General features: G+C 38.8%; 1 protein-coding gene across 1 annotated transcript in view; it reads left to right on the plus strand.

Annotated features, from left to right (window-relative positions):
* Positions 1-1,497: 1,497 nt before the first annotated feature.
* Hem (Nck associated protein 1 Hem) overlaps positions 1,498-19,099 on the plus strand; it is a 318,021-nt gene continuing 300,419 nt past the window's right edge. Inside the window, exon 1 of the mRNA XM_067140394.2 lies at positions 1,498-1,782. Within this exon, the coding sequence (XP_066996495.1) occupies positions 1,678-1,782 (105 nt within the window). The 5' untranslated portion in view covers positions 1,498-1,677. The remainder of the gene's footprint in view (positions 1,783-19,099) is intronic.

Here is a 19,099-nt window from a genome sequence, read left to right on the forward strand (position 1 = left end):
CATTCAGGCAGGATACCGTTTATCGTGTTTGGTCAGTTCGTACAAAAAATAAGAGTAGACCTAATGTACACGCGTTGGATTGTGCTGCACAGGCAATGTAATTCTGTTAATCGTCCAAAACGGTGTATGATATATGATATATATTCTTCGTGTTTTCTCTACATGCAATTGCATGCCACACACGCATACTTTATTCGATCTAATCTATTAAAAGTAACGCACCGTAAGCGGAAGGAATTATATGAACGGCGCTTAAATTATGGAGTCGTTATTTCGCCTTGGAAAAGGACCCAGGGCGCCGTAGCAGCCATGTTAGCCACTCTATATTCCTCTTTCTAGCTCGTTGATGACACGTTTGGCCGGTAGAAACAGGGAGCGCCCTCTCAATGTATTTGTATATTCGATGTTGCCAATAACAACAAATGCAAATAGTTCATCTTTATATTGCAGCTCGCTTAAAATTACATTTTTTTAAAATGCTCATGTATTTGTAAGTAAATAAATGGTTATAGGCACTATACGAATTTCAATACGGGATAATATGTATAAAATGCTAACTATATCTGACATAAAAAGCAGTGGATTTGTGGTTGTGATTGACGAGTGACGTCGTTCTGTTATTTTTTTGTATTAATGCCAACACGACCTACAACTGTCGAGTGCAACATTGTACCGACAGTAACTGTAGATGGCTCTGGTGCCGACCCCCCTTTAGGAGTTTCAGCAGGATGTCATCATCTACGTGGTCATAAGCCCCTTTTATATCCAAGAAAGCTGCAAGCGTGGTTTGTTTCTTGCCTGAGCCAAAAAATATCTTTAAATAAAATATTTATGGCGTCTTGTGTACTGCGACCTTTTGTAAAAGCAAATTGATATTTAGGATTCATATTGTGATATTCCAAACTTCATAACATATTGTTTAGCAGAAAACGTTGGAAAGTCCTTCACAAACATGACTCGAACTCTATGCCTCTATATCCATTAGGGTCTAATAGGCTTTTACCTGGCTTTATAAAATGGTATAATCATAAACTCCTTCCATTCGACCGGCATGTTCTCTGTATTTAGTATTTGATTAAAACCGTTTACTAGAATTGCCGAGAATAGCATTAAATGAGAGGATGGGAATCTGTAGCACTACCGTACCAAAATCTGTAGCACTACCAACACTCCAAGAGAGGAGGAAAAATTTTGATCGATTGTAAGCTACAGCGTTATAATCGACAGAGAGAGAGGTAGATAGAATAATAATATAGAGTGAAAGAAGATTTATTATATATAAATTACATTGCCGCATGTAAAATATAAATGTTTTTCCGAAATCTGAATTTACATTGCTTTTAGACTTCGGCAATAATTAATTGTACTATCTTTAACCATCTATATTTTGTTCTTCCCGTTCTTCATATCGGCTATTGTCTCCTTGATAGTGTTTGACATGCTTTGGCAAATATTTATGTTTTGTATGTACTGAAAAGTCTTGTTGTGAATGTTGAAGGCTGAATAATGTACACACCCTTGGGAAATTGTTATTTTACAGTTTATTGTTTGTGAACCTCTTGCAGTTGTTAATTTATTTCGAGAATGCAATGGAAATTCTGCAGTGTTTTAGTAGTTAGTGCAGAATATCGGTGTTGGACAAATTCGTCGTGGAGTTGAATTGAACCCTCTAAATCCATGGCAAGAACGATGAATGCAAACCAGCTGAAGCTGGCCGAAAAGTTATTGCTTATAAATGACAGAGGGACTGGTATGCTCACTAGAATTTATAACATAAAGAAGGTAGGTACGATGAACGCTGTTGGTATGCTTTTTGCGATTGAACAAGGAGACCAGACTGTTTTACGCCGGTTTAGTTTAGTTTATCTGTTTGGCTTGCCAGAATTACTCATTTTGACATTTTGGCTGTGCAGTGAACGAGCCAGATAAGGTAACCCTTTTTTGTCTGTAGCTATGAGTCTTCGGTACGTTTGTGAGTTTGTTGGAGTGTAGGGGAAATTATTTCCTAATGCCTCTGTTCACATCCCTGTTCAACACAGAACTGTTGTAAGCTATTTAAGGGATGCTACAATTCCATTACAGCTCTATCTTGGGCATTTCCAAAAGTAGGATTTATACATTAGCAGATAGCGTAAGTATACCAATCATATTGGGCACTACAAAGGCTGTTTTTTTTTTTTTTTTTGAACTTCCGATGGGCTATAAAAGAAAGACTTAACAAAATGATTTTATCACTAAAAATTTAGTAGTTGCATACTTATTTTGCCATACAATCGCCAAAACCATTCTAGGCATTTGTCGTTTCGTGACGCCAGCTTTCCGATGCCCTCTGCAAATAAGTCTACCGCCAGCGGGGTAATGTGCATCTGGACAGCCTCCTGGCATTCTTCGTTTGTCCGCCACAAATAGAGGTTTATGATCAGTGAACATTCTACAGCAATCCCGGACATTTCAAGGTCTTCTCTGTACGCAATTGTGACTTAACTCTTAGCATACTGGAAACTTTGTTTACAATGTGTCCCAACAGTGCTGACTGACGATCGCAAAACTGCGAATGATAGCAGCTGTAATGTTTTTCACACGTTACCATAGTGATGGGGAAGAGTTTTAAAAGTCTGTCATTACTGGCGATGAAACTTAAGTCCTGTATGACACTCCAGAAACCAAAGAACTTTCTAAGCAGTGGATGCATCCTTCTCCTAACAAGCCAAGAAAGTTTAAACTGACACTGAGCAACAGGAAAACAATGGCTACCATATTATGGGATCATAAAGGTGTCTTGTTTTTGGACTTTATATATTAAGCAAGTTGCTTTAGGTCGCACAAACACAGATAAGTCTTACGGCGACGTTGGACAGGAAAGGGCTAGGAGTGGGAAGGAAGCATCCGTGGCCTTAATTAAGGTACAGCCCCAGTATTTGCCTGGTGTGAAAATGGGAAACCATCTTCAGGACTGCCGACAGTGGGATTCGAACCCACTATCTCCCGAATACAAGATACTGGCCGCAATTAAGCGACTGACTCAGTACTTTAAATATCAGGAGACTGTGCAGACGAACACTTCCTCACTGGCGGCAGACTTTTTTGCTAGGGGCATCGGCGAGCTGGTGTCACGGTAAGACAAATGCCTAAATCGTTATGGTGATTATGTGGAAAAATAAGTAAGAAACTAAAACCTTTTAATAATAAAATCATTTTGTTATGTCAGCGTATCTTTTTCTTATAGCCCATCGGAAGTTGAAAAAAATAGCTCTCGTAAATTTGAAAGAACATTAGTACAAAGTTAACGATGTACCTGTGCCATTCAGTGTGTGGGCAGTCCGGCTCCATGGCTAAATGGTTAGCGTGCTGGCCTTTGGTCCAAAGGGTCCTGGGTTCGATTCTTGGCCGGGTCGGGGATTTTAATCGTCATTGGTTAAATCCGATGGCTTGGGGGCTGGGTTTGTGTGCCGTCTTCATCATTTGAATTCATCATAAGTAGGGCCTTATCCTCAGAGTTGCGCAGGTCGCCTATACGGAGTCAGCTCGAAAGACCTGCATCGCGCCACATGTAGCCAAAATTTTTCTTCTGTATTATGAGTCTGTTATGGCTCTTACCTGGGTTCTTGTGTATGTTTCCTGCAATATTTGGACATTGCTGATTCCAAGATGCATCGATAGAATGTAGCTACTGTATTTGATTCCATATTCAGCTACAAGTCTCTTTCTATTTTAGGACTGATTTCGTACAGAATAATAGGTAATGTCCTTTTTATTATGTCTTTAGTACTACTCTTCCTAGAGGCGTAGATATGATTTTTTTTCCGGGATCGACTGCTCCCCCAGCGATAACTTTTATCCCCAAGGCATTCTAACATGAAAGTAATTCCACGTAGTGTATATAATAATAATAATATTTAATGGTGTATTTTATGTTTTTTTTGTTTGTGATATATTTTACAACTACTGAACAAGTTGGCCGTGTGGTTAGGGCATGCTGTTGTGAGCTTGCATTCGGGAGGTAGTGGTTTGAGCCCTACACTGTCGGCAGCCATAAATATGGTTTTCTGTGGTTTCCCATTTTCACAGCAGGCAAATGCTTGGGCTGTATCTTAATTAAGGCCACGGCCTATTCTTTCCCACTCGTGGCCCTTTCCTATCCCATTGTTACTGTAAGACCTGTGTGTGTCGGTGCGACATAAAGCAACTTGTAAAATATTTTACCACTAGTTTCTGTATGACTAGTAGAGTAAACTCATGTCCTCATCCTGAGGTGGTGCAGCTCTTTTCAGGCACACCCCCAAGGAAAGTGAGCTGCATGTACCGTTTCAACTATATACCAGCCCTCCTGACATTCTTAAATTTCTGGCAATACCGGAAATCGAATTTTGGCCACCGAGGATGGCAGCTAATAGTGCTAATCGTTACGCTATGGAGGCGGACTCTGTATAACTGAAATATGACTACTCAACATCTACCATTCTTAGTCGTTACGTAGTTTTTAAGTACTGTAATAAGTAACTTTCTGTATTAGGATTTCTCTCAAGCAAGGGCTGCATGTTGCCCTGGTTTCGTGGTTACTGTGCGACTTCTTGGCACTTGGGTCTGAAAGGAATGTGAAACTTCCACCCTCTCCTGGATGGCAAGAGTTTAGAATTCTACATTGTGTTCCAGGAATTCAGGCACACTCTTTCAGTGGATGAGTTAACCGTGTCACAGTCAAGTATAAAAAAGCGTGATAAAGTTATTTATATTGAGACTCGCAATACAAATGTAAGTGCTGTATAATATAAGTGTGTGATGAAGAGGCTAGATCGAAACAGTTGGATATTTAGGACTAGTTGTGAATTGAATAAAATTATACATTTGATCTAGAGAGGCCCTTCTCCAAAGGAAGTTCTAGCTACGTTGTTGCCTCTTCTTAACTACTGCTTTTATTGATAAGCATACAAGGTATAAGTCTCCTGTTACAGTACACATTACAAATTTAAAATATAACAGTACATGTAACTTGCTAAGTATATTAATTATGGTGATCATGGTAATTAGACATTGTGGGTTAACACGTTGAAATGAATATTATGATGGCAAGGATGGTACCAAGTTAAAGTAATAATTACTGTGAACTTAACCACTAATTAATTGATCACGTTTTGATTTTTTTGGTATGGCTCAAGTATGACCCTGTGCTGATGGGCAAAATTTTGTTTGTTGTAGCCAGAATCTGGTTTCATATTGACTTGGGGCTTCTAACCATCGTGGTCATGGTTTGAATCCCAGCCAACACACTGGGAATTTAAAAAAAAAATGATAATTCATGTCTCCGTAGTGCAAGTTCCATGGAAAACTGGAGATCCTGTAACTGTGATTATGATGTCGGCAGTCTCATAAAACTGTAACTTTTCTTGCTTAATGCTGGAATAATATTTTGAAAAGGTGTTCTTGTATGTCCCAGTGGATAGTCTGATTTCTCTTACATAATAATACAAAGTAATTGCACTGGTATTCATTCCCCTAAAATAAAGCACAAAGTTTTAACCAAATACAGCTCGTTGATATAATTATGGGATATGTAACCACAGTGTTTTTGTTTCATTGTCCATAGTGCCCTTGAACACTATTGTTTTAGATACATGACAGTGTAAACAATGAAATTTTAAGAAGCTTGTGTACTTTATATCTATCTTAGCATAGAAGATATAGCATATAGAGAATTAGCTGATTTTTACTTTCTTAGATCACACATAGGGAACCTGGAGCATTTCTTTCATCCAACCAAATGGACATGAGCGGGTGAGGAAAGGAAGAAATTTTCTGGAGTATGTATTGATTGCATGATGAAATTTGAGTGTGAAATATAAATAATTACTTCAGTACAGCATAATAAACATGTTCTGTGTAAATCAGACTATCCCAGTTGCCTTATGATGCTTGGGTATTTATGGATAGCTGAGTACTATAATTTCAGGGTGCTCAAAATACTAGTCACTTGAGTAGGGTAGTAATTTTCTGTGGTGAAAGATGTGAAATTGAATTTTGGCGCAGTCATGTCGTATTTCAGCATGCTTAAATATGATAGACTTCTTGGTAGATATATTGACTCGTTAAAGAACTGATTATATAATGTAATTGTTTATACATTCACCTTCTGTGCTCATGGGTGCAGGACAACCCTGGTGTAGCCTGTTGTGTTGTGCTCAGTGGGAGAGACCGGTGTCAGTATATTTACTGACATGTTAAAACGTTACCTTTTTAGGATATTTCAGTAATCCAATTGTCCACAGCTAGCAATTGAAAAGGTTTTACAAACATATTTTGAATGTAAGTTATATACAAATAATTATAAAGGTATGGTGATGTTCTTTCTTAAGGACTCACACTGATTAAAGGTAAGACAGGGACAGATATCCATAATTTGCTAGGTAAATTAAATCACATATCTATCTACCTTCTTGGCTATCAGTAAGTAAGACTAGTGAGCCAAATTTGAATGGTCTGTATCACGGTGGCTTTTGGTTACTACTGTATGTGGTTCTGCACATTCTGGACAAGTGCTGATCCTGGGGTCCATTCTCAATGCTTAGGCCCTCATTAGTTGTGTATGTACATTGATCTTGGAGTTAGCATAGCTATAGGCTCTGTGCGCTGATGGGAGAAGTGCACTGCTGCGTTGCGAGTGGCGAGCATTGCAAGTTAATGTGTTTCACCACGCACATATCCGCTGTCGTCTCACCACGTGCTGCCATGATCGACTAAATAATAACAGTGGGATGTCAGTGTGTTTTATGCAGCAATTGGCCACATTATTCCAAACTTGCAGAAAGTCGTAATGTAATAAATTTACAAGAAAAACAGTTCACATGAAATAGCAACAGAGCAATAACTGCGAATGTGATCAGAAAGAAACATTGGTTCCGTAGATATCCTACCATTTCACGATAGAGGCAATGCAGTCATTTACGTATTAGTGGTGATAATGAGATTAGTGTTCATATACACATTCAGCAATGCTGTCTTCAGGAAATTATCCTTGGTCTATTTCTAATACGATATCATGATACCGTAGGTTAATGCTGCTACAGAGGCGATTAATTTTAAATTTAGTTCATTTTAAACATAACCATGTTTTCTAAGGAAGGCCTAGGTAACAATCATTATTTCATGAAGGTGAATAATTGTTTCCATGAAATGTAACCATATTTCAGCTGCTGTTATGCATTTTGCTCAGAACATGTCACCTCGCATACTGATCGACCATGTGAATGGTCTCGACCTCGCATCTCAAACGTAGGGAAAGAGAACTACAACAGGGGGTAGAGAGTAGACAAACTTTTTCTGATAAAATGGCTCAGGCTTGATGTTGGACCTATTGAAACTCCTGATATTGAAACCGCATGTACACTATCAAAAATTATGCATGAGAAGAAAAGTTCAGAATCACTTAAGGTTGCCAATAAGTGATTACTTATACCGTGTGTCTGTCTTTGTAATACTGCCGGAAACTGGTATGTGGTTAAAACAGTGCAAGCAGCTCATTTCTATTAGGGGTGTGCTTGAAAAAAATGCACCACCTCGGGACGAGGACATAAATATACGGACGTAAAATACGGTATTTGTGTGAGTTATTTATATTGCTTAATGGAGGCCTATTTGTGTAATTATATTTGTTTACTGCGTTTCCAAACTCATTTCGTTAGCTTGTAACGGAATACTATAAAATTTCACACTTTGGTCTGCAGTACAGTAAGGTATTATGTTATTGTTATTATTATTATTATTATTATTATTATTATTATTATTATTATTATTATTATTCTACTGGCTATAATTAAGACTATGGCAATACAATGCAATGTGTATCTGTCATGACGTGTGTGCTTTAAAAAGATGGCCTACTGCAAAAACAACATTGCTATAATACCATGTTTCTAATTGTTAACTTATTTGTAAAATGGTTAAAATACATGTTGTAAAGAGTTATTTTGTATTAATTAAATGTATAAATCCCGAATTACTTCTTGTGCTGTACTGCTATGATCCATCGTCTTTTCAGAAGCATTTCATGAGGTCGTGAAGAAAACCTTTGTATCACAGTATCTATTAATGCAGGCAACAACAAGCATATATTTCTGCCCGAACGTTATGGCATTAAAAAATAATCATCTGAAGACAGCTTTGTAAAATGATTCTTATTCTTCTTCCACGTATCCTCCTCCTTAATTAGTCATTTTATCGAGTAAAGCCAAAACTATGAAGGATGATATATTAATTGTAAAAGGGGTGGGGGGAGGAATATAAGAAATTAGCCAAAAAACATACTGTTTCAAAAACGAAACAAAAGTAAAACTTGGGATAGATAATATACAGGGACACAAGGTTTTACTCTTCAAGCCAGTGTGAATACGTATATGAATATATTATATTCAATCATTTTACAGTGGCCCTCTATCGCTGAATCCCTTTTTATGTTTTTGTCTGATGCCATTATTAGAATCTAAGACCACATTCCCTATGTGTTGATCCAGTCATGTTTGTGATGTAGAGGACGATTAAGTGTTGTCCAGTGCATTTCCTGTAGCAGTATGGGGCCGCGCATTGTCGTGGAGGAGGATGACCTGTCGAATCGGCTGGTCTCGTCTTTTGCGGCGATATGCAACCCTTGCGTTGTTCCACAGCTTGCAGTAGTAAGCAGCATTCATTGTGCGTTGCTCAGGCACGTCGATTGTCGTCAATAATGTCTTTAAACGCACAAATGTTTTCGTCTTTAATGCTGGTCCGAGGACGCTGATTGTGTTGCTCATTTTCCACAAGTTCTCGTCGTTCCTTGAACTTTTTATGCCAGGCAAACGCACGCGTTCTTGACAATGTTTGATCATCGAACTGTGCAGTCAGTCGCTGGCAAATTTCTGCCGCTGTAACTCCTTCACGAGCAAGAAATTCTATAATTATATGTTACACAGTGGAGGGGCGCACCTGTGGCTCTGACATCATGAGCGTTACTGACAAAACAGTGGGAAATATCTAACAGCACGCTCTCCCCACTCCTAACGGTCCCGCCTAAGCATAGCAGAAGCGCGTGGCCAGTCCTACCAACTGTTGATGTTCAGGAACAAAAATCCTGTTTATATTTGATTGACCCTCGTAGTCTAATAATTTTGTTAGGTATTCCAAATTGTTCCAAGCTTTCATATAAGAAGGCTCTTCTCACACTCTCATATGCCTTCTTGTAGTCTATATACAGTTGGTGCACTGGAATATTATATTCGTAGCACTTTTCAAGTATACATCTAATTGTAAATATCTGGTCTGTAGTTGATCGATTTCTCCTAAACTAACATTGGTAAACCTAATCACCCGGTACTGAATCTGCATTACGCTCTAATCTTGCAGCTAGTATCCGTGTCAGTAGTTTGTATCCAAAATTTAGTGGGGTTGTACCACGATAGTTGTCACACTTGAGTCTGGAACCCGTCTTGTGGATCGGCACAATTATCCTTACCTCCCAATCTTGTGGCATCTTCCCTCCTTGCCATATTTTACAGATACGTGCATGCAGACATTCATGAAGTAAGCTGCCACCTTTCTTCATCTCTGCCGTTATCTTATCCTCTCTCGGAGCTTTTCTTCATGCTTTTATTGCACGTAGTACTTCTGCTTGACTTGGTTCTTCCACATATAGATCCGATCCTCCAAGGTAAGGATTCTCTTATTCCATGCCTCCACTCTCACTGGAGTCATTTAGAATTTCTTCAAAATGTTCTGCCCATCTATCCAGCACAACCCCCAATTCCATAGTCAAACTACCATCCCGTTGTTCACACATATTGACTCGTGCTTGGAAGCCAAGTTTCTCCATTCTTAATTGAACATACATCTCCCTTGCTTGCACAGTCTTGAATCACTTCTATCTTTACCTTTTCCCACATCCTCTTCTTCCTTCTACAGATTCTCTTTACCTCTCATCGAGAGTTTATATACTCCTTTCACAAACCTCTTGTGTCTCTCTGCAATATTTTCTTTCTAGCTGCATTTCGTATCGCCAACGCATTGCGACATTCATCATCATACCAACCAGCCCTTCGCGCTGTCTCCTGAAAACCCACCAATTCCTCAGCCGCTGTCACCATCACATCTTTAATTCTTTGCCAATTCTCCTCAATGACCTCTGTCTCCTCTTGCATTTTCAGCTCTTTTTCAATTTTATTTACATACTCCTCCTTATCTGTGTCTTTGAGTTTCTCCATATCAGATTGCTTTTGCACCACACCCCTTTAAATTTTAACTCAATTCTCTGTCGGTATTTAACCCCATCCACCCCCTCCCCCCTACAGGCTTGGACATCGCGTATGTTAGAGGCGTGCCGTGCGTCTGTCAACACGTGATCTATTTGGTTCTTAGTTATTCCATCCTCTGAGCACCATGTCATTTTATGTATATCTTTATGTAGGAACATCGTACTACTATTAAAGACATAATATTTTGGTGCTTCTTCATACAACTCTTCCACCCCCTGCGGGTGGAGGACACACATGTAGAATACACCTGCGGTATCCCCTGCCTGTCGTAAGACGCGACTAAAAGGGGCCCAAGGGGCTCTCAACTTGGGACTGTGGATTGGCGACCACGGGGCCCTTAGCTGAGTCTTGGCATTGCTTCCACTTACTTGTGCCAGGCTCCTCACTTTTGTCTATCCTGTCCGACCCCCCTTGGTCAACTCTTGTTCTTTTCTGACCCCGACTGTATTAGAGCATTCGAGGCCTAGGGAGTCTTTCATTTTCATGCCCTTCGTGGTCCTTGCCTTTCTTCGTCCGTTACTTCATCTTTCAAAGTGACGGATCCCTTCTTTCTTCTCCTTTTTCTCTCTCTTTACCCCCTGTGCATGGGGGACGCAGACGAATAATACACCCACGGTATCCCCTGCCTGTCATGAGAGGCGACTAAAAGGGGCAACCAGTATTGAATTAGAACCATGAAACTACTTTTGATTTGTACCATCACGCGGCGAACACCATGGGTTGCCTGTACTTGCGAGTAGTACCACTATATTAGGTACAAAATAGGTTTGTGTTTAGTAGCAGTAAAGAGGCTGGTCTGTGGGTTTCCAGTACCCGTGCGTCGTACCCATGTGAGCAACACCGCGGGTCTGGGTGTTGCCTGTGTGTTGTACCACTATATGAGCGACAGCGTGGGTCTGCGTTGCCTGTGATTGGTAGCCACTATGTGAGGAACACCACGGGAATACCGGCACCCGTGACTAGTACACCTAGGTGAGGAACCTTACCGGTTTGCGTTGGCTGTGAGTGGCGCCATTGTGTGAGAAATTCCATAGGTCTGCGTTACCTGTACGAAGTACAATACTTATGAGTAGTACCATCGTGTGTGGAACACTGTGAGTCTTTGCTACTTTTGATTAGTACTCCAACATGACAAATACCATGGTTCTACTTTACTTGCAACATTTACCATTTTGAGGGGCCTTAGACCTGGATTTTGGACCCCTTTAGACATCAGGCATCTGCGATTCAGGATTGTGCTTTATAAGTGGTCCCTTGGTCAGTCATACTATTATTTATGATATTTTTTTGAGTCAAATCCACTTTTTTTTTTGTTTGCTTGTATTTTGTATTATTTTGGGGGGTTCATGTCCATCCATTCATTCTTCCTGACTCTTTTTTTTTATTTTGGTCAGTGGATGATTTTGAACTTTTTGTTGTCATTTCATTCCGTACCATTAGGGGCCGATGACCTCGATGTTAGGCCCCTCTAAACTACAAGCAGCAGCATCATCATCATCATACAACTCTGCCAGTTGCGCGTAGAAATTCTCCTTATCTTCATCTCCTGATTCTTCAGTAGGTGCATGTGCACATATGAATGTTATATTAAAAAATTGTCCTTTCAGGCGCAAAGAGCACATTAGTTCATTCTATGGATTAAAATTTAAAACTGCACCCATCCAACCTTTCTCTACTGTGAATTCTGTACCAAATGTCTTCATAGTTCCCCCCGCTATAAAAAATTGTGTAATTCCTTTCACCCAGTGTTCCTGGCTCCTTCCATCGAATATCCTGTAGTGTTACCAATTATATTCTATATTTAGTCAATTCATTTATCAAATTTACCAGTGCTCCTGCCCTATATAGACTGAATACATTCCAACTTCCTATATATAACTCATTTCCCTTTTGTTGCCTAGGTCATCGTCAGTTTATATCCGTCTGGTTTATGTGCCTTGGAGCTTTCATAATACAGATTTTTTACATGGTAGGGTTGTTAACCATATGCACAATGTTCTGGGGGGTTACCCCTCAACAGCTCTCAGGATCGCTGCCCATTCATATCAGGGTGGGTCCCTTAGCTTTTGTAGATCCCTCTACCATCTGCAAGGCAGCAGGTGCTGTCCACTGTTGACTCTTCTGCCCACTCCGCCGTTGGGATATATTATCCTCATCCGCCTTTGTAGCCATTGGTCTTCAGTCAATCAGTCTTCACCCTCCTCCTTTCTCACCTGGGCTTGGGACCGGCAAAGGGTCTTGCCTCTCTTTCCTTCAAACTCTGTTCATGTATTTGTAGGCGACTGTGTTCATGAGTGCGAGACATGTTGTTGTAGAATTCTGCAAAGAATTCCTGATGCTATTGCAGCATTAACCCATTGCCGTACTTTGACGGAACCTTCCGTCCTGCGATCATAAGGTGGTAACAACTTTGATGGACACTTCCGTCCTGGTGCACGAAACATTTATAAGTTCATTATCATTATAGCGGTTAGCTGGTCAGAGAGATTTATTCTGTTTGTTTTGCAGCCTACCCGATAGATGCCCGATGATGGCGGCATTCAAGTGCGGCATGTATGAGGCTATTCGTAACTGACTTGAAAAGTAGTGATGTTGAAAGTGGAAATGATTCTCTGGAGAGTGAAAATACTTCTTCTTCAACTGACAGTGATGAAAGGGATTCCAATTTCAGTTCTGAGGTGATAGTGCCAATCAAAACTGCGGGACGAAACCAGAATGCAACAAGAGCGGGTGATAACTCTAGTGATGATAATTGGAATTGGGATCTTGTTGACAATAAGCCTGTTTCTGTAACATGCAAAACAGTTTTGAAAATTCACTCTATAGTGAGGAGGAGGTTGGGGAATAATCCAAAAGAAATGGCCATAGTGAATTAATTTCTAACCCCACGGTTCTGGGATCACATTACAAAGGAAACTGATGCCTGTGCCTTCACATTTCTTGCTCTTTTATCTGCTTCCCTTGAAACCAGTAATACGAACAAAAACATTGGTTTCCTGTTACGATAGACAAATTAGAAGCTCACTTTGCTCTGTGTATTCTTATGTATGTGATTTGTCAAATTTATGTTAAAGTGACTGAAAAATAAATGGTATGTAAGGGAATAATTTCTTTCACAAGTGATTATTGCGCTTCGCATAATCGTGTGGGAACGTGACGCAATATATTCATCTATGCATTTGCTAAGTAATGGCATCTAAGTATACGACTGATTCACGCATGGAGCATGTGTTCGTATTATTTTTGGAAGGCTTATCAGAGACCGATCATCTCACACATACTTCCTTGTAGGCTCGTGTAGCAACAATCAGGTTTTGAGACAAGTACCATAGTACTCCTGTATTGTGCAAGACATATAGAATAAGCAGTTTTGACCAATTGTGTCTCCTGATTTCTCCTGATTTCCATATCAAAATTTCCTGATTTTTGGTGTTGTAAAGTTGGCAGGTGTGGTAAAGAGTACAGTGGATCATCATCATCGATTACATCTCTGGCAAGATATAGGTCAACTTCGTGTTTTTGCCTCGCCGGTTTCAGTATCATGCCAATCTGAAAATAATGATTTCATTGTTTGCTTGGTGACTGGAGAGTTGTTACGATGGATGGACCTAAAAAAGTACAGCAGATTTTTGAATACGTTATACTGTGACAAAATAAAACATACACATATGACTTATAGCCATCCCATCACTGGGGGTGGGGATACCAGAGCACATGTGCTTTACAGCACAGATCAAATATTCTCTTTCTTGGGGCAGAAATTTTAGTTACGAGAAGTTGGCCACAGGAAAGTACCTATTTTGTGCACTTCTTCAGATGTTACTTTCTCTTGCAAGTAGTTTCCGCATCTGTGAAAATAGTAACAAATGTAATAAATACTTGTGCAGAAATATGCTGATCTTAGTAGAGAGTATTATACTTAACTCTTTCTGGTCTAACAGTGAGCATAGCTCGCAGCGGCCAAGATTACGTTCACGCCGCTCTGCGAGCATAGCCCATAGTAAGGTTTGACAATTCGATAAAAATAAAAAACGAGCTATGCACACATTCTGCCGACTACATCGTGTTTCTTCATGTGTTACTTACGAGAGTATTTCAACAGATGGCAATATTGTCTGTCAGGGAATATACAATATAATTGACGAGTGTGCATTAGTAGGTGTTGTCACTCAATGTGCTCTAAAACATAGCGTTTCGTGGCAAGCAAGTGCTTGATAGAAGGTATATTTTTGATATTTTATGTAATCGTAATCCCTCACATCTAAAAAAACAAAAAACTTTAATATGTAGATATTCTTACGCATTCGCGCAGTTATGAACCTAGATATTCTTACGTATTCGCGCAGTTATGAAATGTGCGGCAACATACGGTAAACTGTATAATGAATTCCAATCATAATGAAGTGCAAGATGATGTTTCGATTTCCTATTTGGATGTCAATATTTCCATTTGTGAATAAAATACAATTACATGCCTTCAATATAATCTTCGCTAACATCACCTTCCGAGCCAGTATCGTCGTATAAAAATATATAAATAAAATTTCATAAGAGCTCCCATTTTCGTTCTTCTTATTACTGTTATTATTATTTTTATTGAACAGTTATTATTATTGTTTTGTAATTGCAATGCATATTTTACATGATCAATCTATGGAAAATATAACACTATTTCAGAAAACTGTACTTAATAATTCCTCAGACACTTTTTTTTTTCATTTGCAAAATATGGTATATTATATAAACAATTTTAAAATCTCAAGTGATGGCTGACGTGAAACAAACAAGATTTTAAAAAACTAGATGCTCAAAGAAGCAAAAAGATAAAAGAATCATGCAAATATCTCCTACAAGTACAGAGATATAATCTTTTTCAAATCCTTAGAAATGCCCAGTCCAGAACGATTGTTACGGATATTCAGGCCCAGACCGGAATGGGTTAATATCTGTTTTCATAGGTGCTGAATAAAGTATAAACGTACCATAGTGTCCTCATTTGTTAGTGTGCAGAGAGATTTAAGCTTAAGAACCCACAGAAGTACCAATTGGCTTGTCGAGAAAGGGTTTCAGAAAGGTGATGAGTTGTCCCTCCAGGTTGTTATCATAGCCTTTTAGCACTCTTTGAGTTTAAGTAACTCAAAAATTCATCATATTGTACAAGAACTGAATTCAGCATAGTAAATAGACTATTCCATTCAGATTCCAGACTAGATTTCTTGTTTCAGTGTTCTTTCAAAGTAATTAACATAACTAGTTTTCTTCAAAAAACAAACCCATTTTTGTAGCACTGATTGTGACGTGATATTTTCCTAATTTGATTTGAGGTAAAGTTAATCAAAAACGTGTTTCAGTGCTGTATTCAAACAACGTGTGATACATGGGTAATGACGGCAAGGTTCAAGGGTCTTCAGGATATTTGATCCTCGGTCGGATGTGAAACAAATGTCGTAAGTTCAGGCTCTATTCCCAGTTCGATAAGCTTGTCCTCGATTTCCTCTCTGATATTTTCTCCAGTTTCTTCTCTTGTCTGAGAAAACAGATGTCACTAAGACTAAGCCATTGTCCATTTAGGACCAGCCTAATGAGCAACTTCGTATTTATTTGAGCGGCTTTTGTGTTGTGGGAGATGATTTTAGAAGGGGGTTGAGTATCACACCCATTTATTCTTACGTAATGTGCACCAATATTTGTTAGTTCTTGGGACATCTCATGAAAGCCATCACTTGACACGACACTGCAAGAACGTACATCAGAAGTGCACATTTTTACACATTTCTTTGTAAGCAATATTTAACAGCATGTGGTACAGTTTGTCAATACATACCTTACAGATGTGTGACCTCAGTGGTAATGTCATTGATTTCACGTCCCTCTGACGTGTGACCTCAGATGTGGTGTGGAATAGAAAACTTTTCCCACACATCACTTTTGAAGCCTACTGGCTTCCTTAAACTGTACTCATGACTAATAAGTATATCCTTCACCAAGTCTTTAGTTTCTCACTCTATGTTGACTAAGAAACTATCACCAGTGTTCCTTGCTCGTCATGAGCATCACTTACTCCTAGTTTGCAGGCGGGTGAAAAAGCCTCGCATACTCCCTCCATCTAGTGGTAGTTTATATATTTATTACTTAGAATAATTTCAGCAGAACCAGACTGAAGAATCCAACAATAATGAAATAAAATAAAAAACACCAGAAGTGGAAATATCTTTTCTAAATTTTTCGACTTCCTAACAGGGAAATGAACTCTTGTCCTACTGGTTGAACCGAGCATGCCTTTACCACCTTGACTAAGCAGCCTTTTAAAAACTTAATGTACTGAAGTGATAACAATGTGTCAACATTTGAATCTGATAATAGGAAATATTCATGGCTAAATGGTTAGTGTGCTGGCCTTTGGTCACAGGGGTCCCGGGTTCGATTCCCGGCAGGATGGGGAATTTTAATCATCGTTGGTTAATTTTGCTGGCACGGGAGCTGGGTGTATGTGTCGCCCTCATCATCATTTCATCCTCATGACGCGCAGGTCGCCTACGGGCCTCAAATCAAAAGACCTGCACCTGGCGAGCCGAACATGTCCTCGGACACTCCTGGCACTAAAAGCCATACTTCATTTCATATTGGTAATGAAATTGTTGAATATTTCACCAATTTCAATGTCCTCATAATGAAAACGTTTTCTAGATAGAACTCCATACTTTCATTGGAATTGGAAATATCTGCAACTCCCTCCATTTTCAGTCAGTACAGTGGAAAGTTCATTTCCTTTGCTTTGAAGACTGAAATCTCAGTGCAAGGGTACTATGGTTGAGAACACTGAATTGGCAAACTTCAGTATTCACCAAGAAGTCTTCAGCAAACACAAGGAAGCCTTAGAAATTGGATATTGTTCTTGACTGACACAATGGTAGTTTATGTTATTAAAATCAGTAACATTGTCTTTTAAAGAGTTTTATTCATTTTTTAATACACATTTGTTTGTAAACTCACTGAATATTTTCAGCCTTGTTTTTTATTTAAGTTTTACTTAAAACCTGTAAAATTTCTTGATATATAAGTTTGTTACTTTCTGGGCTCCCTTTAAAGCACAGTGCTAGGCGCCTGAGTGCTTCAGTTTTTTCTGGTGCAGAAGAAAACTTATTCTTTAAAGGTATGGAAACCTGGCAAGGAAAGAAAAAATACAATCACATGGAATATGCAAAGGTGATACCGTATATCATAATTTTCATTAATTTACACAACTCGTGGAAATCATTTTTATTGGTCTCTTGGTGAGACAAGCTAACATATTCAATATTAGTCTATTATTGCACCGTATTTTTGAAGGTAGTTTTAATTGCCTGCTTCCACAGTCTGTTACCACAGTAGTTTCTAACATGATAGGCGTGAGTTGGAGTCTCGACTCGGCTACAAGTTAAAAGACTGGTTTGACCCCCTCCCACAAGATGTCTGTACGTGAAGCAACAACAGATCTCTTTCTTGTGCTTTTAAATCTTTCTTGTACACTTTACAGTACTTTGGAATTCTCTGATTGCTATTTATTTATTAACCTGCCTTTATGAACATATTGTAGTATTCACAAATTTCCTATGCGCTTATATGTAGCCATCAATACTTATCAATACTTATATTTTTAATGGAAATTTTTTCTTGTTAAGCAGAGTTAACCTTACAATATAGTCTCTTGAAAGTTGTTGCTCAATAAATTACTTTTACTGTAGTTCTGGGTCCATTGTAAGTATTTCCATTCTTTGTTCGTATCAGTATCTTTACCAAAAGACTTTTTATCTCCTGATTTTTGTCTGTGAAACTTTCTGTGTGGCAATGAAATTATCGTTGCTCTCTTATTTGTCTTGATCATGACATCGTAACATCTCCAGAACTACCTGCAGGAAATGTGAATATGCATATCTTCTATGTTCTCTTGCTTTCAAATTTACAGCTCTACTTTCCATTCTGTCCTGCCAGATTAACTCCTCTTACTAGAATCCTGCTCCTGCTGGCCCCCTAGGGCTTTACAATTTATTAGTTGGTGGTGCAAAATTTGTTTACATATGATTTTTTTATAGATACAGACTTGGAGCAATAAACACAATGTTTTTAGAATTTCGATTTGTGGTTGCTGTTTGGTAACTTCTTATCATTAAATTTTGATATCATTTGCAGAGTTGGTACAAGAAGCCTCATAGGGAATATGCATCCTGCGTAGAAATTATTATGGTACGTATGATCCCATAACACTTCTAGGACGTACAATAAGAAATGTTGGTTTAAAGTGGATGCATACAAAGTTCTCTGAAAATCTGTCTTAACTCTGTATACTTCCCAGCCTTACACAATTAAGAGATTAGTAAGAATTCTTCAGAGCTTGACTTATAATGCAGACTTTGAAGATAATTTGAATATTACATCCATAGTACGTGTGTGTGGTGGGTGGCTTCTCACTAAGATGGCCCTGGTTCAAATCCTGGCCAATGCATGTGGGATTTTTGAAAGAAAAATGTCATGTCCCTGTGGTTCAATTTCCATGTAAAACTGAAGCTGCTAGGCTATGACCATGAAATCAACAGTCATTTAAACCTGCGAGGTTGCTTGCTTTTGACAGCTATGTGGGGCTGATCCGAACAAAGATATTTTAGAAAAATTGAGAATTCATAGCTAAATCCATTCAACACTATACATACAGTCTGTAGAGGGAATCAAACGTGACTCTCGTCAGTTGCTTTAGCAACCCTCTGATTCAACTCCTCATATGTGTAATTACATAATATCTCATAAAGATTCTTGTTCACATATTTTAATTTTAATACTTGCCCACTCAA

The sequence above is a fragment of the Anabrus simplex genome, chromosome 2, assembly GCF_040414725.1.
Source record: "Anabrus simplex isolate iqAnaSimp1 chromosome 2, ASM4041472v1, whole genome shotgun sequence".
NCBI classification, from domain to species: domain Eukaryota; kingdom Metazoa; phylum Arthropoda; class Insecta; order Orthoptera; family Tettigoniidae; genus Anabrus; species Anabrus simplex.